Genomic DNA, 27834 nt, shown 5'->3' with positions numbered 1-27834 from the left:
ATGGGCAGAAAATCCTGCCCCCCGGCGCCCAGAGTCCCCAGCCCCAGAACTAGACACCAGAAGATGTGGTGTCCTACCTTTTCTCCTTTTTCCCCAGAGGGGCCAACTGGGCCTTGGGGACCGGGGCTTCCAGGAAGACCCTAGGAGGAAGTGAGTAAAAATAGGAGCCCCAAAGTAGGCAGCCCAGCACCCACCCACTGCCCCATCAGAGCCCCCAGCTCCTCCGTCCGCACCACAAGCGCGGCCCTCAGGGTCTTACCGGCAGCCCGGGTTCCCCTGCAGCTGTGCCACCAGCGCCTGGCCCCGGGGGGCCCTGGGAGAGAACAGCAGGTCAGGGGATGGACAAGGGGAGGCGGACTCAGCCCACCACACACCTTGTCCCTCACTTACCCGTTCCCCACGATCGCCTTTGTCACCCTGGAAGATAGAGTGTGATATCATGACCCGGGACCACATCTCTACTTCCCAAGTCACCAGCAGCAATGAGGGTCATAGGGTCCAGTTGGATTATGAAGGTCATGGAGGGACTGAGGGGTCATGGGGGGAGGGGTCAAGGGTTCACATGGGCTCAGAATGACCAGTAGGGTTTAAATGAAGTCACCATGTCACTGGATCACATGGAGGTCATGAGACCATGTGGGGGTCATGCTGTCACCTTCAGAGCTATTCCAGGAGGTCCTGGGGAACCACGGGGTCCTGGGTCCCCCAGTGGGCCACGAGGTCCAGGAGGGCCCTGATGGAGGAGACAAAGTATGAAGAAAGACCCCACTGCCCTACTCTGGCCCTGCCTCCTGTGACTCCCTGCCACACAGCACTTGCTTCCACATCCCCTAAAACTTACCGGAGGTCCAGGGTCCCCTTTCTTGCCAGGAAGGCCCGGGCCCTCCCCGTCAGTGACTGCCCCAGGCGCTCCCTACAGGGACAGAGAGCAGCGGGCTGGATTCTGGCCGTGGAGCCTTGAGGCGGGAGAAGCCCCAGCAGGTGCCCCGGCTATTCCGCGCGATGCCGCAGGCCCTGCAGGCTCCAGCCTGCGGCCCCCCTGATCCTCCTGCCCCTTTCACCTACCGGCTCCCCCTTTGGGCCTTGAGGTCCTCGCTCTCCCTGAGGACAAAACAGAGCAAAGGGTGACGCTTGGTCTCAGGTGAGTCCAAGGGAGGGCCCCCATGGGCCAACAGCACCCTGCCACCCCAGGTCCCCACTCCGGGAAGACGCTAGGAGAGCAGAGAAGGGGCAGCCAACTCACCCGTTCTCCACGGAGGCCAGGCCCCCCTGGGGAGCCCTGTAAAGGGAAGCCAGAGTCAGGACAGTTGTATCACCCCTCCCACTCAAGCAAAGTGTTCCACCACGTGACCTCGAAGGGCAAGGCTCACTCACCTTTGGGCCAGGTGGTCCAGGAATCCCAGGGAGGCCAGGGCTGCCTGGATCCCCATCCGTCCCGGGGCGGCCCTGAGAAAGCAAGTCGGTCAGGGCAGAAAGGGCCCTCCCTCAGTGCCCCCGGCTTGCTGTGGGGCCCAGACCGCTCTTCATCGGAACCCCTCACCCCACAGGCCCCGAGTGTTGTTGGGGTGGGCGGCGGGGCAGTGGAGCGGCTGCTTAGAGCTGGATGGAGCCGAAGCCCAGGCCCAGGGGCAGCGATGAGGTGGAGGGTCTTCCTGCCCTGGGACCAGGGACTCCCCCAGGCTCTCTAGGGGGTGTCGAAAGCCCACGGGCCTCTCTGCAGCAGACACCTCCCCAGAGTCTCTGGTGGGCATCATACTACCCAGCAAGGCTTCGAGGGACACCCCGTGGTTCTAACTCTGCTCTGTCTGCTCTTCTAAAAACGCTCAGGAAATGTCAAGGAGCGTCTCGGGAACCTCAGTGGTCTCCACACTCACCCTGTCGCCCTTTGCAGCGTAACTCCCAGGGGGACCCTGCGGGCCAGGAGCACCGGTCCTGCCCTGAGAGGAGAGAGCAGGTAAGAAGGCTACATGCCAGTGAGGGCACAGAGAACAGGTATGTGGGGGTGGCACTCACCGGGAGGCCGGGGGGGCCGGGAGGCCCATCTTGTCCTCTCGGGCCCTGCAAAGAGTGGCCAGTGAGACCAGTGCTGCTGCCCCTGCCTCTGTCCCCCAACCCTCCTCTACCAGAGCTACTCACCCTCTCTCCGGGTTCACCCTTCTGGCCCTGGGCAAAGACACGTCAGACAAGAGTCAGAGTGGCTCACCCCAGGAGTGGCCCTCGCCCACCCCTCGACCCCAGACACTTACCTCTGGACAGTGCACCACGCAGGGCTGTGGCTGTGGCTGTGGCTGTGAGTACAGGGTCTCCTTGAGGGAGGCAGCTCTACCAAGAGCCCCCAGACCTCCTCTTCTTTATGACCTAGCTCCCCCACCCCAGGGGCCCCTTCCAAACCTGGGTGGAAGAAGCGGCCTGACACAGGGCTGTTGCCAGACTACTGACTGCCTGGTCCAAGCTTGGGCCATCATTCACGGCGAAGAAGATCTGAATAGGGTCCATGCCAGACACCAGGTGACGCAGGTGCGCCGGGTCAGCTCCCTTCAGGCCCAGGATCATCACTTTGAGCCCTAAGGAGGGTCCGGCACCCACATGACAACCCTGCCGGGGCCCGCCCTGTGCCAGACCCTCTCCCCACCAGCCCCGCACCTACCAGCAGCCTGGGCCCCTCGGAGAGGGTTGGAGATGTCACCCCTCAAGGGCTCATCCACTAGCAGAACCATCACCCCTGGCGCCTGCGGGCGGCGTCCAGGAGCATCTGGTGCCAACAGGTATTCATGAGCTGTGACCACGGCCTGGCCTGGGAGGAAGAGTGTGTCAGAACCCGGGCGCCGAGTGTCCAGAGGGGAAGAGTCCACGTCCACTGCGGTCCATACCCAGGTTGTTCCCACTGGGGTCCACGTAGGGGATGTTGCGGATCTTCTGCAGGATGACGCCAAGGTCATGGGAGCCATTCAGCGGGAACAGTGGGGAGGGCTGGTAACTGTAGGAGATGAGGCCAACCTGTGGGGGGACACAGAGCATGGGGAGGATGACAAAGCAGGGATGGGGGACACAGGGCCTGGGGGGAGACTAAACCTGACCTATCAGGGGTCAGCAGTGATGGTAGGAGAGGGGGCCAGGCAGCAGATGAGGAGATCTGGACCCTGGGGTGGGGCAGGGCTGGGAGAGAGCCTGGACCGATGGTGGGGTGGGGAAACTGGAGCTGGTGTGGAGGCCAGGGTTGGGGGCGGCTGCGGCAGACAGGGGTCGAGCTGCTTCTGGGACCAAACCTGGACTGCCTGTGGCCCAAGAGGCCCAAGGGCAGACACCAGCCTCCCCAGGGCTGCCTTCACAGCCTCGGACCGGTGTGCGTTGTCCCTCGTGGCGTGCAGCAGGAACACCACGTCCATCAGACCGTGGGGACACACTGCAGGAGGGGGCTGAGTTACCCACAATGTGGTCGCAGCGCCTGGCTGCCCCCTCTGCTCTGCCCACCGTGCCCACCGTACCTGGGCTGTGTGTGACAGAGGCCTCAGGGCCTCGCACACCGTCCTGGACAGGTGCCAGGGAGAAGAGGTAGGAGGTGCCGGGCTGCAGCCCTGTCACCCGCTGGGAGCTCAAGATCCCGGGAAGCGTTTGGGAGGCCCCCACCGCTTCTGCAGAGGACAGCACTCAGTCACGCAGAAGGCCCTCCGGGGAGCCCCACTGCCGGCCCTCCCCAGCCCTGGCCCTTCCTTCACCTTCGCTGGGGACTCCACGTGGCCTCCAGGAGAGGACGTAGCTGGACGCCCCGGACACTGGGTTCCAGGCCAGAGTCACTGAGTCAACTGAAGTGTCTACCACACGCAGTGCGGTGCTTGGGGCACGAGGTGACTCTACAGGAGGAATCCAAGACCAGGGTCAGAGCCTGCATCCTGAGAACCCGGGGGGAGAGATCTAAGGAGACCCTGAGCAGGGCCGTCCTGGCCAAGCGAGTGTCCTGGAGTCATGCTGGGGTCACCCCCGGGCTGGGAGTGGCAGGGGAGCTACATGAGAAGTCCTTCAAAGTCACGGGGCGCAGAAACTCGGGACGGGTCATGAGTGGGGGGAAGGAGCACACCAGGAAGGGTGGGCCCCCTGGGCTCACCAGTGTACGCAGTCACTTCTGTGGGGGGCCCTTCTCCAGAAGGCCACGAGACACTCAGCCACACATGGTACAGGGTTGCCGGCTCCAGCCCGTCCAGTTCATAGCTGCTGACCTCAGGCCCCAGGAACCGAGAATGTTCCTGGCCACCTGGGGCAGGTGCGAGGGCAGGGGCAGGAGGCATGGGGGGAGGATGTTACAGCTCAGCATTAATGCACCTGCTCGCCTCACCAACCCTCACCTACCTTACTGACAAGGACCTCACAGCTTCACTGGCTAACCCCTGTGAGCAGGCCCATGCTCCTGACTGACCTGCCCTATTCTTGCTGACCCTGCCCATTTTAGTGACTCTGTCGGACTGACCCCCAGGGATCTCACCCACCTGGTTGGCTGATCCCCAGATGGTCGCAGATGCGGCAGATCCCCGCTGACAGACCCTGCCCACTACACCTAACCTCGCCCACTACGCTGACCCTGCCTGCCCATGGCCCCACCCCTAGTAGCCCCTAACTGCCCACGGGGGGCACTTCTCACCCTCGGATCGCCAACGCAGAAAGAAGCCGCGTGCTCCGGGCACTGGCTGCCACTGCAGCCTCAGCGAGTGCTCCCCTCGCTGCACAACGTGGAGGGTCTCCAGGGTGGTTGGCTTCTCCGGCGCTTGAGATAAAGCATGGGAATCACGGAGGCTCCACCCCCACTGGTCCCTGCGCCAGCCCGTGGAACACATACCACCCCCAACCAACTGGTCCTCTGTGGGTACAAGGCTTCCTCCACCTCCATCCTTAGGCCCCGCCCCCACAGGCTCGCTACCGATCTGTGGTCCCTACTCTGATTTCGAGCACAGACCCCACCCCCAAACAGTCCAGGCCATCAATCCAAGGCTCGCCCCAATCCAAGCTTCTCATACGCGTGGTGACGACAATGGAGACAGGTGCGCCTTCACGGTCCCCGACCAGTGCAGTCACTCGCACTGAGTAGCTGACTCCGCCTTCGAGGCCCCGTATTTCTGCTGAGTCTCTGTTTCCTGGTAGTATCTGCTGTTTTGTGGGGCCACCTGTCCAGGTGAGCACAGATCAAGAGTTAGAGGTGGGGTGGCTAAGCACAGGGGGCAATCGCAGCCACAGAGGACAAGGGCAGTGTCTGGGACCCATACCCTCTCTCCGGCCCCAGACCAGTCTGTAGGCTGTGGCTCCAGGGACCCCCACCCAGGTGATCCGCAGAACGTCGCTGGTAGCATTGAGGATCTGCAGCTTTGATACGCTGCCCACCGTCTCAGGGCCTGGGGGCAGAGGCAGGGCGAGGGGTCAGAGGTCCGTGGATGGCTGGCAGCAAACAAGTTGGCAGTGCAGGCGTGGTCAGTGTGGAGAGAGAGGTCTGAAGGTCCACGTGAGGTTAGTGTGGACAAGTCAGTTTAGGCAAGCCGTGAGAGGGAGGAGGTCAGTGCCTCGGTGCGGGCAGTGCGAAGCAGCCAGGAGTTTGCTGTGGGCGGGCGCAGAGTCAGTGGTGGGGGGAGGGGTCAGCATGGGAAGAGAAGCCTCGGAGCAGTGATGGAGTGGGCAGACGGAGCGGTCAGGAACACACGGCAAGGCAGCGTGGCTGAGGAGACGTGGCTGGCAGCTGTCCAGGGTCCACTCACCGGTCCTCACTACCACAGAGGTGGGGGGCCCTTCGACACCGTCCACACTGGCCCACACACGCACTGTGTACTCAGTGTCTGGCTCCAGCCCATCCAGCTCAGCCGCTGCGGCTTCCCCAGGAACCACCCGGGATTTCTCTGGGCCTGGGAGCAAGGACGGAGGCAGCTCCAGGGCTGGCCAGGCTCTGGCCCCATGCCCTGCCTGCCTGGACCCCGAAGAAACAGCTGGCATTCCACCCAGACCTGCCCCCCATAACCCTCTCCAACCCCCGGTCCCCACCGTGGCCCGAATGCCAGGAAATCCTGTATCTGGTGGCACCAGGAGCCCTGTTCCAGGCGATGGTGACAGAGGAGCTGCTGCTTTGAGTCACGTGGACTGTCCTCACTGGGCTCAGCGGGTCTGAGGGGAGAGGCAATGGAAGGTCTGATGGGGGAGGTGTCGGGGCCATCTTTCAGGGGGAGCCTGTTGAAGCCTGATAGGAGGCCAGCATCTGACAGAAGAAGTGGGGCTCCCGACAGAGGGGACAATGTGAATCCGAGGTGGCAGGTGAGGGGAATCTGAGAGATGAGAGGGCCTGACGGGGAAGGTAGCAGGGCTCCTAGGGGGCCAATGGGAGGCAGCGAGGGGCCTGACAAAGGGGAAAACGGAAGTCTGAGGAGAGTTGAGTCCAGCGGAAAAGGCAAGGGGCGCCTGAGAGAAGGGGGGTGTGAATTTGAAGGCAAAGACAGAGGGTCACAGGGGAGAGGCAGAGGAATCTGGAGAGGCGGGGGCCTAGGAGGAGCCCGGGGGGACAGAAGGGGGAGACTGGGGACCCGAGGGGAAGGTCTGGGGGCCTGACCCGTGCGAGCCACGATGACCACAGGGGGGCCCTCCTTTCTCCCTCGAAGCGCCGACACAGCCACCTGGTAGGAGGTTCCAGGCCGCAACCCTGTGATATCTGTGACAGTAGATTCTGGGGACAGCGTCTGGCTGGATTCTGGACCTAGGGTCAAAGAGAAGTGTTGGCATGGCTCCCACCTGCCCCCTCGAGCCCCCACACCCTGATGGTTCCCCTCAGCAACACCCCCCACACCCTGCACTAACCACTGTCCGTCCTCCAGGTGACCCGAAACCCGCTGGCTCCAGGAACAGGTCCCCAGGCCACTCGCACTCGAGTGGCATCTGATGCCACCACCCGCAGCCCTGGGACCACAAGGGAGGTTTCCGGTTCTGGGGGTTAAAGACAGAGGCCAGGGTCAAGACTAGGACCCAGCGGGTCAGGCAGCCAGCCCCCGCGGCCCCCTGCTGCACTCACCCCTGCGGACGGTGAGGGTGGCGGCGCCGCCCTCTCGGGCACCCACTCGAGCAGACACTCGCACGGTGTAGCTCAGCCCCGCCCGGACGTCCTCCAAGTCAAAGGCCGTCTGACTCCCAGGAAGCACCAGGGTCCGCTCAACCGCTGAGGGAGAGGGGAAGCAGGCCGGGCCATTAGACAGAGGGGTGTGGGCTGACAGTCACCGGTGATGGGCAGAGGGACAGGCCGCAGGGTGAAGAGGGTGACAGGTGAGGACATGAGAAACAAGGGTCAGTGATGCAGAGTGACATGGGACAAGCAAGGCCAGGGACACACGGGGATACAGGATGATGGGGGCAGTGGACACGATGTGAGCCGACAGGTCATTGACAGTGACGCAGGGTGATAGGGGTCAGCATTGGCTAGGGACATGGGCTGAGGGGTCCGTGTGGACAGTGGTCACAGGTGGGCGGATGGAAAAGGAGCCTGGAGGAGGCTTTGGAAACCAGGAGTGGAGGGAGATGGGGTGAGGGTGCAGTCAGACCCCAAAGACTGGAACTTAAGTATGTATGTGGGCCATGTCCACCTCACCCTGGGTGCTGCGTACAGTGACTCGGTACTCGGTGGCACCAGGGACTGGTCTCCAGGACACTCGCACCCGCTGCCCTGGCAGCTCAGTGGCCTGTAGATCTGTCACCGGGCCCACGGGCTGCTCTGGCCCTGTTGGAGGACACAGCATGAGAGTCCGCCTAGGGCTCCGTCCCCCCCTCTCACCTGGCCGGGCCCACCAGGCCCTCACCTGTGGGGACCACAGCCGCAGGGGTGGCCACCTCCCGGCCCTCCAGCAGGGTGTAGAGTGTGAAGCGGTACTCAGTGGCTGGCTGCAGGCCATCCAGCTGGTGGCGGGTCACGTGAGAGGGCAGCACCACCTTCTGAGGCACCTCCACGCCTGCGCGATGACGGGGGCAGGATCAGGCCAGCTGAAGCCAAGCCCCAGCCCTGCCTGCCCACTGTCCCCCCTGCACTGACCACTCTCACGCCGCCACTCCAGCCGGTAGCCACGGGCCTCGGGCACAGAGTTCCAGGAGAGAAGGATGGAAGTGGGGCCCAGGATGACCGGGCGCAGCGTCTGCTCCACAGAAGGGTCTGCCCAGAGCGCAGGGGAGGTCAGCGGTGTCCTCTCCCTGTCTGCCTGTCCACCCATCCCTAAGAGAGCACCCAGCCTTCTCACCAGTGCGGGCAGTCAGGGAGGTGGCAGACCCCACACCACGGCCAAGCAGGGTGCTCACGGTCACCTCGTAGTCTGTGTCCGGCTCCAGGCCACGAAGCAGCACTGACCCCTGCCCAGGGCCCAGCTCCTGCTGTTGCGCGGCCCCACCTGTACAGGGCGCACAGAGGGCTCAGGGGTCTTGCAGACTCAGGGCTCTACCGTCCTATGTGAGGTGTGGGGACTCCCTTCAACCCACACCTCTCGCTTACCATGGAGGACCCGCCATGTCACACGATAGCCAGTGGCCCCTGGCACACTCCGCCAGGCTACCAGGAGGCTGTGCGCTGTGGTGTTCTGGATGGTCAGCTCCGGCCCCTCCAGGGCAGCTGGGGGAAGGTTCCACCAGGGGTTAGTGGAGTCAGGAGTGGGGAGGGGCTAGTGGGATGGGTGGTCAGGGGGTGGGGTCAGAGGGTAGCAGGGTTGCTCACTGGTCCGAGCTGTCCCACTCACGGCCTCCCCGATGCTGTTGGCATACAAGGCAACCACAGTTACGTGGTACTCGGTCAGTGGCTGGAGGTCCTGCAGCCGAATGCTGGTTTCACCAGCAGGGACGCTCACCTGCCCAGAGTCAGAGGTCACTCATTTTGCCCAGCCAAGTCCCCAGTCCTACACCCACCATTCCTGACATCTTTACCTCCCGCCTCTCGCTTGGCAGTGGCTGTCCCAGCCCTGTCAGGGGAGTGTACTGGACCTTGTAGCCAGTCACAGGGCCACTGGCCGCTGTCCACTGGACTCTCAAGGACTCACTGCCCGGCTCAGACAGCACCAGGTCTCGTGGACCAGAGATGGAGTCATCGGCTAGGAAAGGGAAAATCAGATGGCAGGATCAGGGGTCAGCTCTTACGGTGAGGCGCTGGGGTCACGGGTCAGGAGCACAGTGGTCTGGGCACCACCTCCAGGGCAGGATCGGAGGAGAGGCAGCTGTCAGGAGCACAGGAACCAGGCTTGGGGTGGGAGGTCTGGGCCAGGGCACACACAGAGAGCTGGCAGGGACTCACGGGGCAGGGTCACAGGCACGCCTCCAGCTGTCGTGCACACTCTCCGGGAAACGAGGGGCAGCAATGTCCTCAGGATGCTGAAGTCGTTGACGAAGAAGAAGAAATCGCCAGTCGGCTGTGAGGCAACTCGCTTCAGCTCCTCGGGGTCCGCATTCTTGATTCCTGAGGTGATGTCCAATCAGGGCCCAGCTGCCCACATGCTCTCTGGCTGGTGCCTGCCCCAGCCAACCTGGAATCCCAGCTGGGTACTGACCCACAGCAAAGAGCTTGACCCCTTGCCCCTTCAGCTTCTGGGCAGCTGGGTCCACCAGATCCTGGGACTTCCCATCCGTGATGAGGATGCAGACCTGGGCAGGTGCGGGGGTCAAGTCAGGGTTGCCTCAGACAATTCAACTGGGGTCACCCTGGGAGGCGTGGTGGGGAGCAAGATCACCTTGGGGACACCAGATCGGGCCAGCGGGGGCAGGAAGACACGGTCTGCCACATGGAGAATCGCAGCCCCTGTGCGCGTGTTGCCCCCCTTGTAGCTGAGATCACGGATGGCACGGACCACTTCTTCCCCAGAGCCGAGCGCATCCAGGCCAAACTCTGTCCTGTAGGGGTTGAGGAGTGGCAACAGGCCAGGTCCTTTTCTGGCCCTGGTCTCGAGGCAGCCTCTGGGGTGAGGGTTTTGAGTACCAGGCCCCCTTGAGGGTCTGTCCTCTTGGTCCTCTGATTCCCGCCCTCCACTTCTGAAGCCCCCAAGTTAACAAATTCTTCAGGTGCCCTGTCCTGCCTGTGGCTGGGCTGGGGCAGGCTGCCAAGCCTTGGGGCTCTCAGCCTCAGGGGACAGGATGTCTGGTTAATTAAGCATTGTAGGAGGAAGGGCCCAGTTGTAGGGAGGTGGACGTTGGCCAGACAGGAAGGCCATCTGGTGGTGAGTGGAGAGACTGAAGGCATCAGGGGCTGGAACGTGGGAAGGCCAGCAGGCAGGGGGCCTCTGAAGGCCCTGGGCCCCCTCCTGGCCTCTCCCTCTTCAGATCAGGATACAGAGCCCCCCCCCCCCCGCCCCGCCGCCGTCTCTGGCAGGGCGTCAGTCTGGGGGTGTCTCAGGTGCCAGGGCTCTATCTAGGAGATGCCTGCTCTGTCTGCAGAGGAGGTCCTGGCTGGGGGGCTCTGGGTTCCCCAAAGCCTGGCCTAAGTGTTTTGGGGATCTTTGCCCCTGCCTGGGAGAGGGGTCCTGGTGGGATTGCTGGACCCCCGCTGCCAGCAGCCGCTCACCGGGGGTCATCGCTGTACTGCACCGCAGCAAAGCGCACCCCCTGCGCACTGACTGCTCCTGAGAAGGGCAGCACCAGCCCCTCGAGGAAACCCCGCACTTCTCGGAAGTTGCTGCGGCCGATGGAAGAGGAGCCATCGAGCAGGAACACGATGTCAGCGGCATAAAGGCGCGTGCAGGACACTGGGGCGGGGAGGAGCAATCACCACCTCCTCTTGGAGCGCCCCCCCCCCCCACTGCCCGCCCCACTGCTCTGAGGTCTCTTGGGACTAGGGCCTGGGATAGGGGAATAGCCCTCATCTGCCGTGCACGCCAGCACAGTGCCGGGGCCTGGGAGCCTCAGAGGAGCCGAGGTGGCCGTGGCCTCCAGAGGGAGGCGACTCCCGCACCCCTATGCCCCATCCCCCGGAGGGCTGGTGGGGAAGGAGAGTTGTCTGCGGCGGGTGGTGCAGGGTGATCTGGGGCTGCGGTTGGCCTCAGAAGGTCAGCCCGAGTGTCAGGAGGCAGGAAACCCAGCTTGCGTCTGGGGAGTCAGAGCTGGGGTCTGCATAGTCTGGGTGCAGTTTGGGAGATACAGGGTGAGGTTGTGGAGGGTTTAGGGAGTCCGCAGAGACTTAGGAGGCCTGCTCCCAGGGTCGTGGGGAGAGGGGGTGGGGATCCGGGGTGAAGGCAGAGTGTAGCCGCAGGTGACAGGGTGCAGTGCCCTGGAAGGGGTCCGTCTTTGGTGTGCCCACCTCTCTCCCTGTGCTGGGCCCGCACTGGGGGTGCCCCTGCCAGGATCCCGGCGCAGAATGCAGCCACCAGGAGTCGCAGCCTCATCCTGGGTAGGGGAAAGGGTCAGCCAGGACCCTGCCTCTGTCCCTTGGCCCCCGTGGCCTTGGTGGGTCCAAGCCCAGTGCTCCCCGACCCCCAGTCCCAGTCTTGCCTGCCGGTCCGGTACGCTGGCTCCCACCGCCAGCCGCCGCTGCAGTCCCTCAGCCACAGTGGAGAAAAGTCCCTAATCCCGGGGGGCGGAGCGGCAGGCGGGGACCCAGGGGCCCGCCCCTACCCACCTCCCAGAGGTCACCGCCCCCCTCTTCCCTGGACAGATGATCTGACTCAAGAGTAAAGCCCCCCACCTCCTATGGCTTCTGGGAATCCCATGGAAGGGTTTCTCTACAGACAGACGCTGATGGGGAGCCCCCTAAAACCCCATCTCAGGTCATAGGTGTTGGCTGCTTTAGACAAAACGCAGAGTGACTGGTGAAGTGACTGCTGGAGGCTAGAATTCCCACGAGCTCCTGGGGACTGAAGAAGCAGCAGGATGGTGGGGGGGGGCGGGGGGGGAGGCTGCAGCTGGAAATGACTCACCCCCCCCACCCCATGGGGGTGCCCAGACAAACCCCCGGGCCATGAGTCCCGCCGGCCACTCCCGTGATTCAGCCGTCCCTCTGTCTGTTGGGTCTCCTGTGCCGCACCCCAGTCCCTTTGATAAGCAGAGCAGCTCCCAGAAAATAAGGGCACAGAGCTCACCCCAAGGAAAGCAAGGCACCACTGGGCTGCACCCAAGTAATGCGCACCCCTCTGCGGAGAGCGGATCCGGGAGAGAATCTGTGTCATGCTCATGCATACGTGTCCATCCCAGTGTCCTGCACCCCCCACTATGCCCTGAACCAGGCCCAGACAGATGCCATCCAGCTGTGCCTGCGGGGAGGGGCTATCCCTGTGCAGAGGTTCGGACCACCCACATCAACAGCTCATGTCTCAGGAATTCACCTCTTCCTGTCTGTGCCCCCTGTGTTCTGCCTCAGGGCAGGTCCCCCTACCTACACCTCCTTCCGTCTACTCTGCTTGAAGGCCCACTTCCACCCGTCACCCCACCAGACCCAGAGGTCAGCCCAGGCCTCTCTCCTTCCTGCCCTCACGGTCCACCTACAGCTTCCAGCTTCATCACTACCCTTGCCCCCGCTTCTCCCCCGTTAGCCCGACCTTCCCCTCATCATCCTCAGCTGGCTTCTGTGACTGGGGGCTGGCTCCTCCAACACCCCCCGCCCTTGGGTCAAGGCCACTGTCCTGAGGAGGTGACTCTGTATATGCCTATGTGTTCACTTGTTGGGAGAGATATGCTCTCAAGAGCCCAGGCCTCCAGTTTTTCTGCCAGTCCTGGATAATTTTCAGACGCCCAGAAAGTACATCCATCTACTCCTATCACTGCTGTCAAGCCCCTTCCAACATGCCTGGTCCCACAGCCCCCCTGGGGGTCCACAGGCTGAGTGGGGAGACGTGGGGACAGCACTTCCGTTAAACTTGTCTCCCCCAGACTCCTCCAGGGTCTGAGGCTCCGAGGCCAGGCAGAGCTGGGGGCATTAAAGTCCATCAAGGCTCTCCGTTAGCCTATTGGCAGAGACTACCTTTCGTCGCTGACCCCACCCCGTAATTATCCTGAGAGGCAGTGCTATGACCCACAGGGCCCAGAACCTTCTTCCAAGGTCAAAGCCTCCCGTTCGTGGGGACGCAAACCTCCCTGAAGCTGTCCCACAGGTGAGGGCAGCGGAGAACCGGACACGTACATGTGAGGCAGCCCCTGGCCCTCTCCTCTCTTGCACAGCGGGGGTGGCGAGAGCAGGATGGGCTGGCACACAGGGTTTGGATGCAGGTGTGGGCTGAGCCTGTGGGGGAGACCAGAGGCCCAGCTGAGAGGGTGTCCAGGCCAACCTCATCAGAACCACGGGGGCCCCAAAGAGAGGAGCGCTGCCTGCTGCAAGAGGGACTCACTCAGAGGGTGCTGGGAGATGCTGGTGAGGAGGCAGACGCTGCACTGGGGTTGAGTGTGTGTCTAGCTCTCGGGGAGGCTCAGGGGCAGGGGTGTGGTCCTGAGGCCCAGCCTCCAGGCAGGCAAACAACCTTGACACAGCCCCAGAGGCCCGTGCCCTCTGTCGGGGCAGTGGGGCCCCCGAGTGCCATCCTCCCTCCACGTGCCCCTGGACATCTCCTCAGTTGCCCCTCCACCAGACGGCACCTGTATCTGCTTCCAGCCAAGGCCTCTTTTTAGGATTCTAGCCCCACCCATCCCACTGTCCTGGGCACTCCAAACTCCTCCCAGAACCATGGCCAAAAGCTGGGCTGGTCATCCTCCTCCACCCTGCTCTTCCCCTGGGGACCCCGGCCCCGCTGGGGATGCTGTCCTGGCCGTGACCCCCACAGCCATGGCCTCTGCTCTGCCACAAGGCAGCTCACCAGGACACCACGGAAATCCAACCCAGGAGCCCCCACCCGAAATCTCAGGCTGACCAAGGCAGCTCTCTTCCCAGGAACTTCCAATGCACTCCCCACGGGCCTCCGGAGTAAAGATCCAATTCCCTGGCTTGGCATGAAGGTCCGGTAGCTTGAGCTCTGGTGTCCAGCACACCTGATGCCTTTGAGGGTCAGGCCTGAGCTTAGAAACCAAGTCCTGTCCCTCAGGAGCGCAAACCTCGGGAAACAGACCCAGCACTCGCCATTCCTCAGCCTGGTGTGCTGCCTCTGCCAGCACCAGGGGGTGGGCCCATCAGGCGTCTGCACGGCCTCAGGCTTCTCTCCAGCAGCTGGGGTGCTAGGGCTTCTGAACAGTTCTCCACAGCCCCACCCAGCACCCTGCTCACCTTCCTCACAGCAGAGTCAGGCCCCTCACTCCCAACTCCCCGGGGCTCCCGGGGTGCCCAACTGCAGAGGGGCAAGGTGCAGGGGGAGGGCCCTGCCTGCCTGGACCAGGGCCCATAGGTGGCAAGGGGACTAGAGAGCCGAGAGCTCTGCCAGGTCCTGGCTGCCTCAGGGACATGGGGAGGGACCCTTGAGCCAGCAGCTCAGGACTTGCCTGGGAGAGACCTAGTCAAGGGAGGGGGCTCAGGCCCCACTGAGCTCAGGGATATTCTTGGAGCCTGAGTCAGCGGCAGGCAAACCGGGGCAAAGGAGTTTTCACTCTGCCTGCCCAGGCAGCAGTCAGCAAGCAAGTGGGAACCCAGCGCCCCAGGCTAGTCTCCTCCCAGGATCCAGAGTCAATATTATGAGGGTGGCCTCCTCGGGGAGTCCGTGTTCCCGTCTGATCCATCTAGGGGCCCAGGGCCCACAGCAAGAGGCTTCCCACCTGAACCCCCCTCCCCCCAGCCCGTCCCCAGGCTGGGCCCTCCATCCAGGCGAAGGCTGTGCGTGCGGTTCCCATGGGCTGCCACGCCTCGTTCTTGGGACAGACTGGCCAGGAGCATCCCCCACGTGGCTAAGTGGGAACATCTGGCCCCAGCTCCCTGCAGACATGAAAGGCTTCCGGACTCCCTGCCGCAGGCCCCACGCTTGCCCCTGGCTGAGGACACATCAGCCTGTGGGAAGGCGGAAGGATCCGGGTATACAGAACTTGGGGGGGGAGTCCCTGCTACCCCATCCACTGCCCAGTGGACGATGCCAGAGACGAGAGAACAGCGCAATTCTCAACACAGGACTTTATTGGCGGCAGCGTGCAGCACAGGACTGAGGAGCTGAGGTGGCGTGTCTGTGGTGGGGGGACCGTGAACCCCAGCCCTGCCCTCGTGCCTACACAGGCTTCCTGCCTAGAAGCGCAGCCAGAACATGCCGCTACGGATCCGGTTGTAGTCGGGGAGCTGCTCAATGGGGCCTGTAGGGAGAGGGTGGGGCATGAGGGTGGGGCACCTGGCTGGTACAGGGACACCTGGCCCCGCGCCACACCCAACTCAGAGCTGCCCAGAGCAGCACAAGACAGGCTTTGAGTGCAGAGGGAAAGAACATTCCTCCAGGGGTGCTGAGCCTGTCCCTTCACGCTCCGGCCCTTGGAGCCCCACCCCCCACACGGAGGTGTCCGTTACCTGGTGGGTGTCGGGTACTGACGGAGGCACCTTGGCAGGGAGTCAAGGAGCTGCTGGGACAGGTTTTCTGAGCAAGAACTCCCTGGCAGCCAGACTACGGGCAGAGCTTCTTGGGGGCCTCAACTGGCTGCTTTCAGTGGAGGTTGGGGGTGGGAAAGGCCAAAAGAACGGCTCAGGGAGAGAGACAGAGCAGGGCCTTTAGGTCACTCACCCATTGCAGCCAGCGCTGGACACTGGTCATAGAAGTACTTGGAGCAGACCTCACGGACTACGCTGGCATCCACCTCCTGCAGGGGAAGCAGAGAGCACACTGGCTGACAGGCACCTGGGGACCACCTCAGCCTGTCCAGGTTACCCAACCAACACAGTCCCTCCCCTCGCACCAGGGCGCAAAAGCACAAAGGCAGCAGGGCTCGCCCACCGCCCACAGCCAGCGCCGCTGCCTGCCCTCCTCTTCCTCCTGGGGGCTAGCCTCCCAGTGACACTGCCTGGGACCCCAGGGAGTCCGCACTGTCAGGCCTCAACTGCCCGCCCACCAAGCGTCAGCCAGATCAGAACTCCAGAACCTCTCCCAGGGGCCCGTTACCGAAATCAGGCTTTCCCACTCAGCCAGGGGGATGCGGCGGCCGTAGGTCAGGAGACTCCGTCCGATGTCCTCACACACAGGAGTGGTGCCTGCAAGGGGGAGGCGAGGCCCACGGGTCCTCCCAGTGCATCCTGGCCCACGGCACACACCTGAACTCCAGCTTGAGCTCACACCTGAACCTTGGTCTGACCTCAGATGCCCACCCCCTCACTTCTACAACCTGTCACTGTCAGAACAGGCAACAGGCTGCGGCCCTGGCCCACCCAAGCCCGTGGGCAGGGTGCTGGGGAGTGCTGCAGCCTTCAAAGCTTTCCTTTCCAGCCTTGGTTAGGAGTGGTGGTCACCCAGGGGCTGTCACTGCCAGGGTGCACGCCACCCCGAGGGCTGCAGGACTCACCATCCAGATGAGACACCAGGGCATTTCGGAGGAGGTTCTTGCCCCGGCGCACGTCACTCTCCGTGGCACTGGTGCAGAGGCGCATCCTGAAGCCGGGGAGGGATTCGCTGAGAGCCGGTGCTGTCTCCCAGCCTCCCAGGCGCCGGCTCCAAGGCCCCTCTCCCACCTAGTGCGGCTGGGTGGGCACTCACCACTGGCCTTGCAGGAAGAACATCATGTCATCGATGTTCATGCGGTCACAGACGAAGTGTGCGCCCAGCAAGCCCGTCTCTGCATAGCAGATGTTGAAGGTCTGGAAGCTCTGGCACAGCTTGTTGGCCACAGAGACTGACGCCAGAGGGCTGGACAGGTGCTACCGGGACACAGGGGTTAGCACCCACGCTTCTTCCCTAGCACCCTGGCCTGGGGAACCCAGGCCAGCGGGCAGCCCACACCCTGCACCCCACGGTATGAGCGCACAGTCCCAGAACCCTCTCTTCCCTGAAAGCAAGGCCCCAGACCCAGCCTGGCACTCACCGTGCCGCCGCCGTAAGTGCAGTCATAGTGGCCGATCATGGCATTGGCCACTTGGAGGGCCACATTGTCCGGGTTGGCCCAGCCAGGCCCCTCCACTGCAATGGCCACATGGGCCAAGGGCAGGGCATCATCACGGTGGCATATCTGAAACAGTACATGGCAAAAAATGAGTGACAGCCAGACTGCCCAGGCAACCAGAAAAGGTGCTAGGTGTGAGTGAAGTGTGTGTGTGCGCTTAAGTGTGAACACGTGCTTGTGAGGTAGCAGCCACACGGCCCCTTCCCACCTGCTGAGGCACACAAGGGCCCTCCCAGTGGCCCCGGCTGAGAGTGCTACCCCTGCCCACCAGGCAGCCTACCTGGCTGCCCGTGAAGCGGCATGGAGAGAGAGTGGGTACAGCATCCTCTGCGTACGTCCCAGAGACGCTGCTGAAGTGCTTCTGGGCAAGGTCCACCAGCTGCCGGTGCTCCACCCCTGCCGAGGCAGACACCAGTGTCACTGGCCAGCCAGGGGCTGAGACACAGGGCAGGGGGAACCACCCAAAGGAGCTATTTCTTGGTGGGAGACAGCAAAAGGAAGACACGACCTCAAGACGGGGTTGGGGAGAAGACCCTCTGTGGCCAGGCTCAGGCTCTGGCTCTGCCTCACGGGCAGCAAAGGAAAACAGCAGCAGCCAAACTTGAGAACAGTTCCCGGGTGATGCACCCCACCCGAGTCAAGGCCGAGGCTGGGGGTCCCCAGGCACAAGGCCACCTGCTTGGCTGGGCCCCTCTAGCCCTCCTCAGGCAAATCCTGGCTGCTGCCCCTGTGAGGGGTGCGAGGGACACGGCACAGAGAGGTAACAATGCAGAGCTGTGACAAGCTCTAGGGGCCCGAGGGCTGAGCACACTTAGCAGTAACGTCACCCACTCGTGCCCTCAGGACCCGAGAGGCGTCACCTCAACGAGAGGGGCCCCTGCTGCCCTAGCACCCCAGCCTCTGGGTGCAGGGGTGGTGGGCAGTCTTCCCTGGAGCACAGCCCCCAGGCCTCTGCCTTTTCTTCTGTCGCCCCCTCCCCACCCGACTCCCACTACTCCTTAGGCATCTGTTCACACAACACACGCTTCAAAAGCAGCCCTAACTTCCAACTTCGAGTCTCCCATTAAAACCCCCGACCCTCTGTGGCCTCCCTTTCGAGGCCCTTCCCAGTTTGTCATCAAGCTTCACCCCGTCCTAAGTCTGAAGGGCCCCCAGAGGCCTGTGCTGAGAGGACCAGCACCCTGGGCGGCAGTTCTGGTGCTGGCAGCTGGGAAGACACCCATCCCCCTCGGAGACGAGGGACAGAGGCTGCTCCCATCAAGACTGGGTGGGAACAGGGTGCTCAGGAGTGGAGGGTCCCCTGCAGTTGGAAACACAGCACCTGGGGAACCCAGGCCAGTGCCTACCCACCCGTTACCACAGGGTTTCAACGAGTCCATCGCTCACCTCCAGCTGCCGCGAGCACCATGCGAGGGGCCTTGTAATGCTGGCCGAGATACTCGGTCAGGTCGGCCCGGGACAGCTTCCTGCAACACATATAGACAGTGGGTCAACACCTGCTCTGAACCAGTGCGACCCGAATCACACAAAATGGGGCTGAGGAGACAGTCGAGGAGACACATGGCTTCTCCAGAGAACAAGCCTGAGTACTCTGCCCAACCCCTCCCCATGCCTACCACCCACCCCTCTGGGGCCCGGAGGGCAGCACTCACCTGGCCTCAGGACAGGTGTGCCGTCCTCGGTGAGGACAATGTGGGCTGACCCAGTGGCTTCTTGAGGGGCCGCATCAGAGCCCACCCACCCCAGGACAAAAAGCCACATGGACAGGAGACCCAGAAACTCCCGCCCACAGGATGCCAGGACACACGTGGGAGCACGTCCTGAAAGCAAGCTCTGAATTCGAGCAAAGGCCACATGGGACTCAAAGAAGATCCACAAGGACCACGCTCCCAAGAGCGTGAATCAGGAAAATAAGGAGCACAGGCAGCCAGCTAGAACCAAACTTGCATGGACGTGGCCTAGCCGGGCCGGAATGGGGTCACGAGCCCCACCTGGGGCTCAGCTAGCTCTCACCTGACATTCTCACTGGGCCCCTCCACGGACTGGGCTAGAGGCGTGCCCTGGAAGGCAGTGGCATGCAGGTAGTCGAAGACCACGTCCCGCAGAGATGCGTCGTTCTCCTGCAGCTCCCGCAGAATCACGTCGCGCTCCTTCTCAATCTGTGAGTCTTCCAGGCTGCAGTTCTGCACAATGTCTGCCAGGAGCTCCACAGCTGGGTGCAGGGGCAGGTTTGGGCATCAGGTGGGCCACTGGAGACCTGGTAACACGGACGCCCAGGCCTGGCAGCCCTGGTTGCCCTACTGCAAAGCCATCCTCTAAAGCCAGGCGAGGGGCCCCTGCATGCCAGTCTTCTGCCTCTGGAGTGCAATCCCTGTCCCTGCCACTCCCCCAGGCATCACCTTTCGGCAGGTCCTGGGACAGTGCCTTGATGTAGTAAGCCGTGTGCTCCCGGGTGCTGTAGGCACTAAGGTGGGCCCCCATGCTCTCCACCTCCTTCTCCAAGGCATTGCCAGGCCGATTCTTTGTTCCCTGGAACCAGACATCAAAAGCACCAATCAGGAGCCACTTGAGAGCCCAGGACCCCCATCCTCAGACGCTAAAGTCTTGGCAGAACCAGTGGTCTTCAGCAAAGAGCGTGGGGATAGAGGGCCCACAGTTCGTGCTAACCAAGCACTAAGCAGGCTTGAGCTACCTGAGGCCACAAAACAGAGACAGCCAGAGGCCAGGAAAGAAGGGCACAGCCACAGCAAGTGTTTCCTGAAATCCAGCACCCACCCCCCTTACTGACAGTCACAGTCAGGTACTCTCACACCTGTGTGCAGGTGCTGCTACCACTACCTGCTCTCCCTACACACCATACACACACCTGTGTACAGTGGCTAAAGAGCAGTGGCCTCTGTGGGACTGAACCCTAGTTGTGCACGTCACACACACAAGCGCATGAAGATCTATACACATGGGTGCTACAGCTGACTAGGCTGTCATTCTTGCTATGCATCCCCACCCAACCTGTATTTCCTTCTCCATAAATCCAAACATTTCAGTCCTGGCTAGTGTAGCTCAGTGGATTGAGCACCGACATGCGAACCAAAGGGTCACTGGTTAGGTTCCCAGTCAGGGCACAGGCATGGGTTGTGGGCCAGGTCCCCAGCTGGGGGCACACGAGAGGCAATCACACACCGATGCTTCTCCCCCCTTGTCTAAAATAAATAAAGTCTTTAAAAAATTTTTTCAGTCTCTACTACGAGCCAACATGGGCTGGCTGAGGGCTACAGCAGCGACTGTCCCCACCTTCAGCAAAGCTCAGCAGCTGCTTCCAGATGAGAGCTGCTGAGGCAGTCCACCCAAGCAGAGCGCTGCCCAAGAGTGCACGCTCACCCATTCCATGGGTGTGTTACAATGAGTGTCTGTCTACACGTGTTCCACAACTCGTCAGTACACACACACAGGCCTGGCCTCTCTGGTGAAGAGTAGGGCTCCCGTGGCTCCCTGTTTCGTTTTGGTTTTTTTTTTGACTCTGGGGGCCTTGCGCAGGGGCCCACCAGAGAGGTGCTCACTTAGAAGAGGCTAAGCCACATGGCTCCTTCCAGAAAGGCCAGCCAGAGGCTACTCCCCAGCTGAAGGCCCTGAGGAGGCTGCCTTTCCTGGCCTGCATCCTCAGGAGGAACAACACACAGCCCAGGGGAGTGACAGGGTTTCGGGAGCCTCACCTTGAAAGCCAGATGCTCCACAAAGTAGCCTGCCCCGTTGTTCTTCTCATTCTCGTACCGGCTGCCAACATCAATCCATACCCCAACCTGGACAAGAAGTTAACAAACAGACCACTCTAGACCCCACTTACACCCACCCCACCAGGACCCCACCCACCCAGAGGCTAAAGCCGAGGCTCTCAGTCCCCAAGTGGGGGGCAGCTGTCTCCAAGCAGGACCATCATGTTTAGAGGTGCACAGGGCACCACCAGTTAAATGACCAGTCACTCTCATCACCTCTCCTCCCTGCTGCACTTCCTGACCAGTTAGCAAGGACACCCACAGAAGTTTCTAACTGGGTACGCCCACCCTGGTACCATCGCTACCATCACCCAGGCCTGGCAGCCCTGGTTGCCCTACTGCAAAGCCATCCTCTAAAGCCAGGCGAGGGGCCCCTGCATGCCAGGCTTCTGCCTCTGGAGTGCAATCCCTGTCCCTGCCACTCCCCCAGGCATCACCTTTCGGCAGGTCCAAAAGGAATCACTACATGAAACTGGAATTCTTAAATTCAGTCTCGATTTTCAGTTGTTTTCTTCTAGGCAAGTAACACATGATTTACAACTTATTTTCTCCTTTCTAAAAATTATACTCTGCCCTCTTCTGGTGATTTTAACCTTTCACCATTAAGGAAGGAGGCCACTGGTTCAGACACTGAACATTCTGTACTAAGAAAAGAGCCTGCCCTGACTGGTGTGCCTCAGTTTGGTGTCATTCTGCAAAGCAAAAGGTCGCTAGTTCAATTCCCAGTCAGGGCACATTCCTGGGTTGCAGGGATCAGTCCTTAGTCAGGCGAGTACAAGAGGGGCCAATTGATGTTTTTCTCTCACAGAGATATTTCTCTCCCCCTCCCATCTCCAATCAATCAATCAATCAATCTTAAAAAAGTAGCTTTCACATGTAAAGTTTTAAAAGTATATTTTATTGATTACGGTATCACAGTGGTCCCAGTTGTTCTCCCTTTGCCTGGTTCCCCCTTCCCTCCAGCTATCCCATCTTAATTCATGCCCATGGGTTACACAGATAAATTCTTTGGCTTCTCCGTTGCTTATATTGTTCTTAACATCCCCATCTATTCTATACCTACTCAATTATGCTTCTAAATCCCTGCACCTTTTCCCCCATTCTCTCCCTTCCCCCTCCCAGCTGATAACCCTCCAAATGGTCTCCTTATCTATGATTCTATTCCTGTTCTAGTTGCTTGCTTAGTTTTTTTTTTAGATTCAGTTGTTGATTTGTTATCATTTTAATGTTCATAGCGTTGATCTTTTTCCTAAGAAAGTCCCTTTAATATTTCCTATAATAAGAGCTTGGTGGTGATGAACTCCTTTAGCTTTACCCTGTCTGAGAAGCACATTATCTGCCCTTCCACTCTAAATGAAAGCTTTGCTGGACAGAGTAATCTAGGTTGTAGGTCCTTGCTTTTCACCACTTTGAATACTTCTTGCCACTCTCTTCTATCCTGAAGTTTCTTTTGAGAAATCAGCTGACAGTCTTATGGAACTCCTTTGTAGGTAACTATCTGCTTTTCTCTTGCTGCTTTTGAGATTCTCTCTTTATCTTTAATTTCTTTAATTAATCTTTGGCATTTTAATTATGTGTCTTGGTATAGGCCTCTTTGGATCCATCTTATTTGGGCAGTCTTTGTGCTGCCTGGACCTGTATGTCTACTTCCTTTGCTAAATCAGGGAAGTTCTCTTTCATCATTTTTTTAAGTAAGTTTTCAATTTCTTGCTCTTCCCCTTTTCCTCTTGGTATCCCTGATTCAGATGCTGGCCCTTTTGGAGATGTCCCCAAGTCTTCTTAAACGCTCATTTTTTGAAAACTCGTTTCTTCATTTTGTTCTGGTTGAATGTTCATTTCTTCCTTGTGTTCCGAATCATTGATTTGAATCCCAGCTTCCCTCTCTTCACCGTTGGTTCCCTGTGGGTTTTTCTTAATTTCCTTTGGTAGAGCCTTCCCTTCTCCCATTACGCTTTTGCTGTACTCAATGAGATCTTTGAGCATTCTGATCACCAGTGTTCTGAAGTCTGCATCTGATAGGCTGCCTAGCTCTGCACCGCTTACTTCTTTTTCTGGGTTCTGTTCTGTTCCTTCATTTGGGCCGTATTTCTTTGTCTCCTGATTCCGACAGTCTCCCTGTGCCTATGTACCAGGTAGAGTTGCTTTGATTCTGTTTTAGCGCATCTGTTAAGGTGTGTGGAGCGGAGCCTTGGGTGTTTACCTGGGTGGGGCAACCATGGCTCCTTGTGTGGGGGTGGGGTCAAAAGTGGGACAATCCCACCGTTGCCTGACATCTGGGGGCTTGTCTGGCCCTCACCCCATTTCCAGTCCCTTCACCCACTTCCCGTAAGTGACTGGCACCCTTCCAGAGGCTGTGCTGGTTGTGGTTCTCCGGTGGGTGGGTTTGCATGTACCCCAAGCTCTCCTGAGAAACTGGCAGTTTCTTCCACTGCCCCAGCCCCTGCTGGGGTTACAGCCAGAAGTTATGAGGCTTCCTTTTTGCTGGTGCTGGAGCCCTGGGCTGTGCAATATGACCCGGGGCTGGGCGCTCTGGCTCACAAAGCGTCTCCCTGATTTCTACACACCACACGCAAATGTGAGGCTGCCTGTTCTTCCAGCCACTGCTGCCTCGCCACCGGCACACCAAGTCCTCCCCACCCCGACTGCCCACCTCAGCCCCTCCTACCTGTCTGGATAAATACAGCTTCTTCAAATACTTGGTTGTCAGACTCCCATACAGTTCTGGATGTTTTTCTAGGTGATTTTCTGGCAGTTCTGGGTAGTTTTCATTTTTAAGTTAGTTGTGTTCCTTCTTATGATTGTATAATGCGGCGAGGCGTGTGTCTACCTACACACACATCTTGACCGGAAGCCCCCCCCAAAAATTTTACAGCAGACCTGAACACCTAACAACGCCAAATGTCTCCTTGATGCCCAAGGAGAATCTTGTAATTAAAAAAAATTTTTTTAAGATTTTATTTACCTTATTTTTTAGAGAGGGGAAGAGAGAGGGCAAGAGAGGAAGAAAAACATCAATGTGTGTTGCTTTCTGTGTACCCCCCACTGGGGACCTGGCCTGCAACCCAGCCATGTGCCCTGACTGGGAATCAAACCAGCAACCCCTTGATTCACAGGCTGGCACTCAACCACTGAGCCATACCAGCCAGAGCAAGAATCTTCTAATTTTCTTAATAGCCTCATGGTGTGCTGTGAAACAAACGACACCACTCACCCCATATGTCACACAGATTTAGTCTTTTAATTTACTACTTGTCCATAATTGACTTAAAATTTCACATCTAGCCCTAGTTGGTGTAGCTCAGTGGATTGAGCGCGGGCCTGTGAACCAGACGATTGCGGTTCGATTCCCAGTCGGGGCACATGCCTGGGTTGCAAGCCAGTTCCTAACAGGGAACGCATGAGAGGCAACCATAGATTGGTATTTCTCTCCCTCTCTCCTTCCTTTCCCCTCTTAAAAGATAAATAAATAAAATCTTGAAAAAAAATTTCACATCTACTTTCCTAAGAGATATTGATGTACAACCATATGTCATAAACTCTTACATGAACATCTACTTCGCACTTAACATCTTGGAAAAAAAGATGCATTTTACAACCCATGGTTTCCTTTGAGTATAACTGACACAACTCTTTCTCTGATGCTCCCTACAGCTAGAGCATCTTCCAGTCCAGGAAATACAGCATTCTCTGCCAAGCTTTCTTAACAGGCTTTGGGTTGGCTTATAGAGGTGCCATATAGTAAGGAAGTTACCCATCACTCTTTGCTGTATTCTGTAAGAGCATCACACAGGACATTACTTTTCTTGAGATTTCACCACAGAACCACTTAACCCTGGAGTATGTAGAGGGGAGCAGGGGAGGATTACTTCTTGAGAATCTTCTCTCCTATTCATGTATCTAATCAGGATGTCTATCCTTGAGCCAATTTTGAGGATTTGCATTTGTTTGGAAAAGTCACTAAAACCTCCCTTTGCAATGCATTCCTAGTTTAGCAAGTAGTCAAGGTAGGACTGGAGTCAGGACTGGTGTGAAAGGGTTAACCCAGCGGTGAATGAGCAGGAATGACCCACACCACAGACCTCGTATTCAAGGTCACACCCTGACCTGGGAAGACTCCCAGGCAATAAAGAGGTCCCCTCTGGACAGCGGGCCCCGACTCACCGTGCAGGTAGGCTGTGAGGACTGCTCCGAGGCCACTCGTAGCCCGTTGTCCAGCTGGCTGATTTGAGTTTCTGGCACGCTCTGGAGGGCCTGGGCAAAGGTGGCCGTGCTCCGCAAGGCAGGCGACTTCAGCAGGGCCGGCTGCAGTTAACCGGGCGATAGGGACTGAGGACTGGGTTGGGGTATCACTCCTCGGCTCCCAGGCCCGCAGAGGTATCCCCGTCCCCGCCCCCAGGCCAGCCGCGACACTGCTATCCCCGCCCTGGGACATGACCTTCGCACGGCCCTGACCCCCAACCTCCTCAATCTCGACGCGCCACGGCTAACAGCCCACTCCAGGTCAGCGTTCCAAAGTCCCACGTCCGATAACCCTGCGCCCCCCGCTGCCACCTCACCGAGCGGCGGGTGCGCAGCAACACTCGCGTCCCAGCGCCGGCCACCCGGCAAACCGCGGAAGCAGCCATCTTCTAGTTCAGTCAGCGGGAGTCGCGTCACGCATGCGTTTGTGGACGCGACGGCGTCCGAGGCGCAGGCGCAGACCGTAGCCCTGGCGCTCTGCCGCCCCCTGGCGGAATCCCAGGATATTCACTTCTGGCTGGTGGGTAGTGCTATCCGCGCTGTCCCCAAGTACCTGCGGGCGTCTGTCCGCTGGGTTGTCTGTCGGCCTGCGCGGGTCCGTCTGCGGTCCAACCAGTCTGCCCCTTTCATCCTTAGGATGCAGGGTGAGTGGTTTTTCTCACGGTCTTCGAGCCCCCCTAATTCACTGCGTGCTCGGAGCAGGCTAAAGCACCAGCGAGGATTCCTGGGACTAAAGGGCAGTTGCCGAAAGACACGGTTTTCTCCTTTAAAGGAATGAAGTAAATTCAGACGTTGACGTGGAATTTAACGATATATTGCTAAGGAAAAAAGGAGCAGTTGAGACGAATTTGTGAAATGGGTTCCTTGTTTGGAAAGCAACACACACCCCCACAAACAACGGTGCCTTTCTTTTCTCATAGTTTCCAATTACATATTCCCCATTTCCCTATGAGCTATTATTGGCAACGGCAGCGTTTTTTTAACCTTATTTTTTAATTACAATTGACATTCCATATTATTTTATATTAATTCCAGGTATAATTGGTAGCATTCTTTTTTTTAGGATTTTATTTATTTATCTTTAGAGGGGAAGGGAAGGAGAGAGGGAGAGAAATATCAATGTATGGTTGCCTCTCCTGAGTCCCCTGTTGGGAACTGGCCTGCAACCCAGGCATGTGCCCTGACTGGGAATCAAACCACGATCGTCTGGTTCACAGGCCCACGCTCAATCCACTGAGCTATGCCAGCCAGGGCCAATTCATAATTGGCAGTATTCTTAAAGTCCAGATTTCTGCTAATGGTTGAAAGTGCGAGAAGGGGAAATTCTCCTTTCCCTCCTCCGGTTCCTCTGGCTGGCTGAGTAGTCAAATCAATGAGACTAAATGACAAGAGAAAATCAAGTCCCATTTTCCACTGCAGGGGAACCCCACATAGTAGGAGAGTCAGAGACCCCTCATGCCAGAAAAGTTCAGAAACAAAGGGAGAATGTGTGTATAGACATTGTGAGCCAGGGCCCTGGCTGGTGTGGCCCAGTGGACTGAGTGCCAGCCTGCGAACCAAAGTGTTGCTGATTCAATTCCAAGTAAGGCCACATGCCTGGGCTGCAGGCCAGGCCCCCAGTTGGAGGCACATGAGTTGCAATCGCACATTCATGTTTGTCTCCCTCTTCCTCCCTTCCCCACTCTCTATAAAAAAAAATTTTTTTAAAGACATCGTGAGCTAGAGACGAGGTAAAGAACTTTGGGGCTTCAGAAGGGAATACATGTCCAGTAATTAAGAAGAAGCTTACCCTGCCCTGGCTGACGTAGCTCAGTGGACTGAGCGCGGGCCTGCGAACCAGGCGATCGCGATTCAATTCCCAGTCAGGGCACATGCCTGGGTTGCCAGCCAGTTCCGGCAGGGGCCAGTTCCCAGCAGGGCATGCACAGAAGCAACCATACATTAATGTTTCTCTTCCTCTCTCCTTCCCTCCCCCTCTAAAGATAAATAAATAAAATATTTTTTTAAAAAAGAAGAAGCTTACCCTGCTCATATAAGTAGGTCACAAAAAGTTACCTTTCATAAGTTCTTATTATGAGCAAAGTTCCTCATTCAAAAGCCTGTAGATAGTTAAGGTGGGGGCCGTAGACAGGAGTCTCTCATGAACCCAGGGGGCCTTTAGCTCAATCAGAACAACCCCACGCACCACTGGGGCACATCTTGGGGTGGCTCCTGCTGAGCCACCGTGAAGGCAATTTTGGCTTTTTCTGTTATGTTCCTTGAAATTCTTCCAGCCTTTGCTCCCCGCCCAATTCCAAAGTTATTTCCACATTTAAAAAATTTGTCGTAGCAAGATCTCACCCTTGATACTAACATCTGTATGTTTTCTATTGCTGCCATAACAGATTACCACAGACTTAATGGCTTAGAACAACACAGATTTATTATTTCACAGTTCAGCAGGCTCAGAGTCCAACATGGATCTCATCGGGCTAAAGTCAAGGCAACGGCAGGGCTGCGTTCCTTTCCGGAGGGTCCAGGGAAGAGCGTGCCCTCGCTCATTCAGGTTGTTGACAGGATGCAAACCCTGAGGGTTGCAGAACTTCTTCAAAGCCAGCAGCAGAGGGCGAAGCACCTCTCACACTTTGAATATTTTAAGGCCTCGTGTGGTTACTTGGGCCCACCAGAATAATCCAGAATAATCTCCCTATTTTAAGATCTTTCATCTAGCATATTCATTGACTCCACAGTTAACCTAAGGGGCAATTATTCTGCCTACCACACCTCCCTGGGGGGTGCCAGCTCCTGCCCCTTCCCGGCCTGCTCCCTCCTGCTCTCCGGAGCTCGCTCTTTCCCCTGAAGTCCTGACCACCTTATAGTTCCTGGAACAGGTCAAGGTCTC

At 58.9% G+C, this 27834-nt stretch overlaps 2 protein-coding genes across 4 annotated transcripts in view; both read right to left on the bottom strand.

Annotated features, from left to right (window-relative positions):
• Positions 1 to 11493, bottom strand: part of COL7A1 (collagen type VII alpha 1 chain) — a 30462-nt gene extending 18969 nt beyond the window's left edge. For both annotated transcript variants that reach the window (XM_037049804.1, XM_037049805.1), the window contains exons 1-39: positions 11270 to 11493; positions 10538 to 10718; positions 9711 to 9870; positions 9531 to 9624; positions 9278 to 9439; positions 8914 to 9077; positions 8708 to 8837; positions 8489 to 8605; positions 8241 to 8387; positions 8039 to 8155; positions 7809 to 7958; positions 7601 to 7729; positions 7031 to 7174; positions 6820 to 6945; positions 6575 to 6718; positions 6016 to 6135; positions 5736 to 5879; positions 5253 to 5378; positions 5007 to 5153; positions 4634 to 4756; positions 4103 to 4249; positions 3717 to 3851; positions 3486 to 3632; positions 3267 to 3403; positions 2871 to 2997; positions 2648 to 2794; positions 2392 to 2564; positions 2247 to 2288; positions 2137 to 2163; positions 2014 to 2058; positions 1875 to 1937; positions 1375 to 1446; positions 1244 to 1279; positions 1066 to 1101; positions 842 to 913; positions 656 to 733; positions 391 to 417; positions 260 to 313; positions 78 to 140 (exon numbers count right to left, since the gene is read on the bottom strand). In XM_037049804.1, the coding sequence (XP_036905699.1) occupies positions 78 to 140; positions 260 to 313; positions 391 to 417; positions 656 to 733; positions 842 to 913; positions 1066 to 1101; positions 1244 to 1279; positions 1375 to 1446; positions 1875 to 1937; positions 2014 to 2058; positions 2137 to 2163; positions 2247 to 2288; positions 2392 to 2564; positions 2648 to 2794; positions 2871 to 2997; positions 3267 to 3403; positions 3486 to 3632; positions 3717 to 3851; positions 4103 to 4249; positions 4634 to 4756; positions 5007 to 5153; positions 5253 to 5378; positions 5736 to 5879; positions 6016 to 6135; positions 6575 to 6718; positions 6820 to 6945; positions 7031 to 7174; positions 7601 to 7729; positions 7809 to 7958; positions 8039 to 8155; positions 8241 to 8387; positions 8489 to 8605; positions 8708 to 8837; positions 8914 to 9077; positions 9278 to 9439; positions 9531 to 9624; positions 9711 to 9870; positions 10538 to 10718; positions 11270 to 11354 (4338 nt within the window). In that variant the 5' untranslated portion in view covers positions 11355 to 11493. The remainder of the gene's footprint in view (positions 1 to 77; positions 141 to 259; positions 314 to 390; positions 418 to 655; positions 734 to 841; positions 914 to 1065; positions 1102 to 1243; positions 1280 to 1374; positions 1447 to 1874; positions 1938 to 2013; positions 2059 to 2136; positions 2164 to 2246; positions 2289 to 2391; positions 2565 to 2647; positions 2795 to 2870; positions 2998 to 3266; positions 3404 to 3485; positions 3633 to 3716; positions 3852 to 4102; positions 4250 to 4633; positions 4757 to 5006; positions 5154 to 5252; positions 5379 to 5735; positions 5880 to 6015; positions 6136 to 6574; positions 6719 to 6819; positions 6946 to 7030; positions 7175 to 7600; positions 7730 to 7808; positions 7959 to 8038; positions 8156 to 8240; positions 8388 to 8488; positions 8606 to 8707; positions 8838 to 8913; positions 9078 to 9277; positions 9440 to 9530; positions 9625 to 9710; positions 9871 to 10537; positions 10719 to 11269) is intronic.
• A 3478-nt stretch (positions 11494 to 14971) lies between these two features.
• Positions 14972 to 25383, bottom strand: UQCRC1 (ubiquinol-cytochrome c reductase core protein 1). 2 transcript variants are annotated; one of them, XM_037049803.1, is made up of 13 exons: positions 25271 to 25383; positions 24876 to 25016; positions 20655 to 20741; positions 19344 to 19473; positions 18958 to 19156; positions 18331 to 18410; positions 17225 to 17340; positions 16867 to 17010; positions 16542 to 16702; positions 16351 to 16436; positions 15954 to 16042; positions 15579 to 15654; positions 14972 to 15159 (listed from the first exon to the last, which is right to left on the bottom strand). In XM_037049803.1, exons 1-13 carry the CDS (start codon positions 25337 to 25339, stop codon positions 15095 to 15097), a joined length of 1443 nt encoding a protein of 480 aa, XP_036905698.1. In that variant the 5' UTR covers positions 25340 to 25383; the 3' UTR covers positions 14972 to 15094. The 2 variants fall into 2 exon arrangements, with proteins under 2 accessions (XP_036905698.1, XP_036905697.1); XM_037049802.1 differs by having other exon boundaries at positions 24876 to 25019; positions 25271 to 25382.
• Between the last annotated feature and the right edge of the window lie 2451 nt (positions 25384 to 27834).

The sequence above is a fragment of the Sturnira hondurensis genome, unplaced genomic scaffold (genome assembly GCF_014824575.4).
Source record: "Sturnira hondurensis isolate 20B ecotype Veracruz unplaced genomic scaffold, ASM1482457v3 Scaffold0006496, whole genome shotgun sequence".
NCBI lineage: Eukaryota > Metazoa > Chordata > Mammalia > Chiroptera > Phyllostomidae > Sturnira > Sturnira hondurensis.
The sequence above is the reverse complement of the archived record's forward strand: the minus strand, read 5'-3'. Positions and strand labels throughout refer to the sequence as shown.

Excerpts from the sequence above, each read along its gene's own strand:
- UQCRC1 (XM_037049802.1), bottom strand. The coding sequence starts at position 25,339 with ATGGCTGCTTCCGCGGTTTGCCGGGTGGCCGGCGCTGGGACGCGAGTG. Across the intron at positions 17,341-18,330 it reads GGTGCTCGCGGCAGCTGGAG|GGGTGGAGCACCGGCAGCTG; the intron begins GTGAGCGATGGA and ends CTGCCTCGGCAG. Across the intron at positions 16,437-16,541 it reads TTCTTCCTGCAAGGCCAGTG|GATGCGCCTCTGCACCAGTG; the intron begins GTGAGTGCCCAC and ends CCCCGGCTTCAG.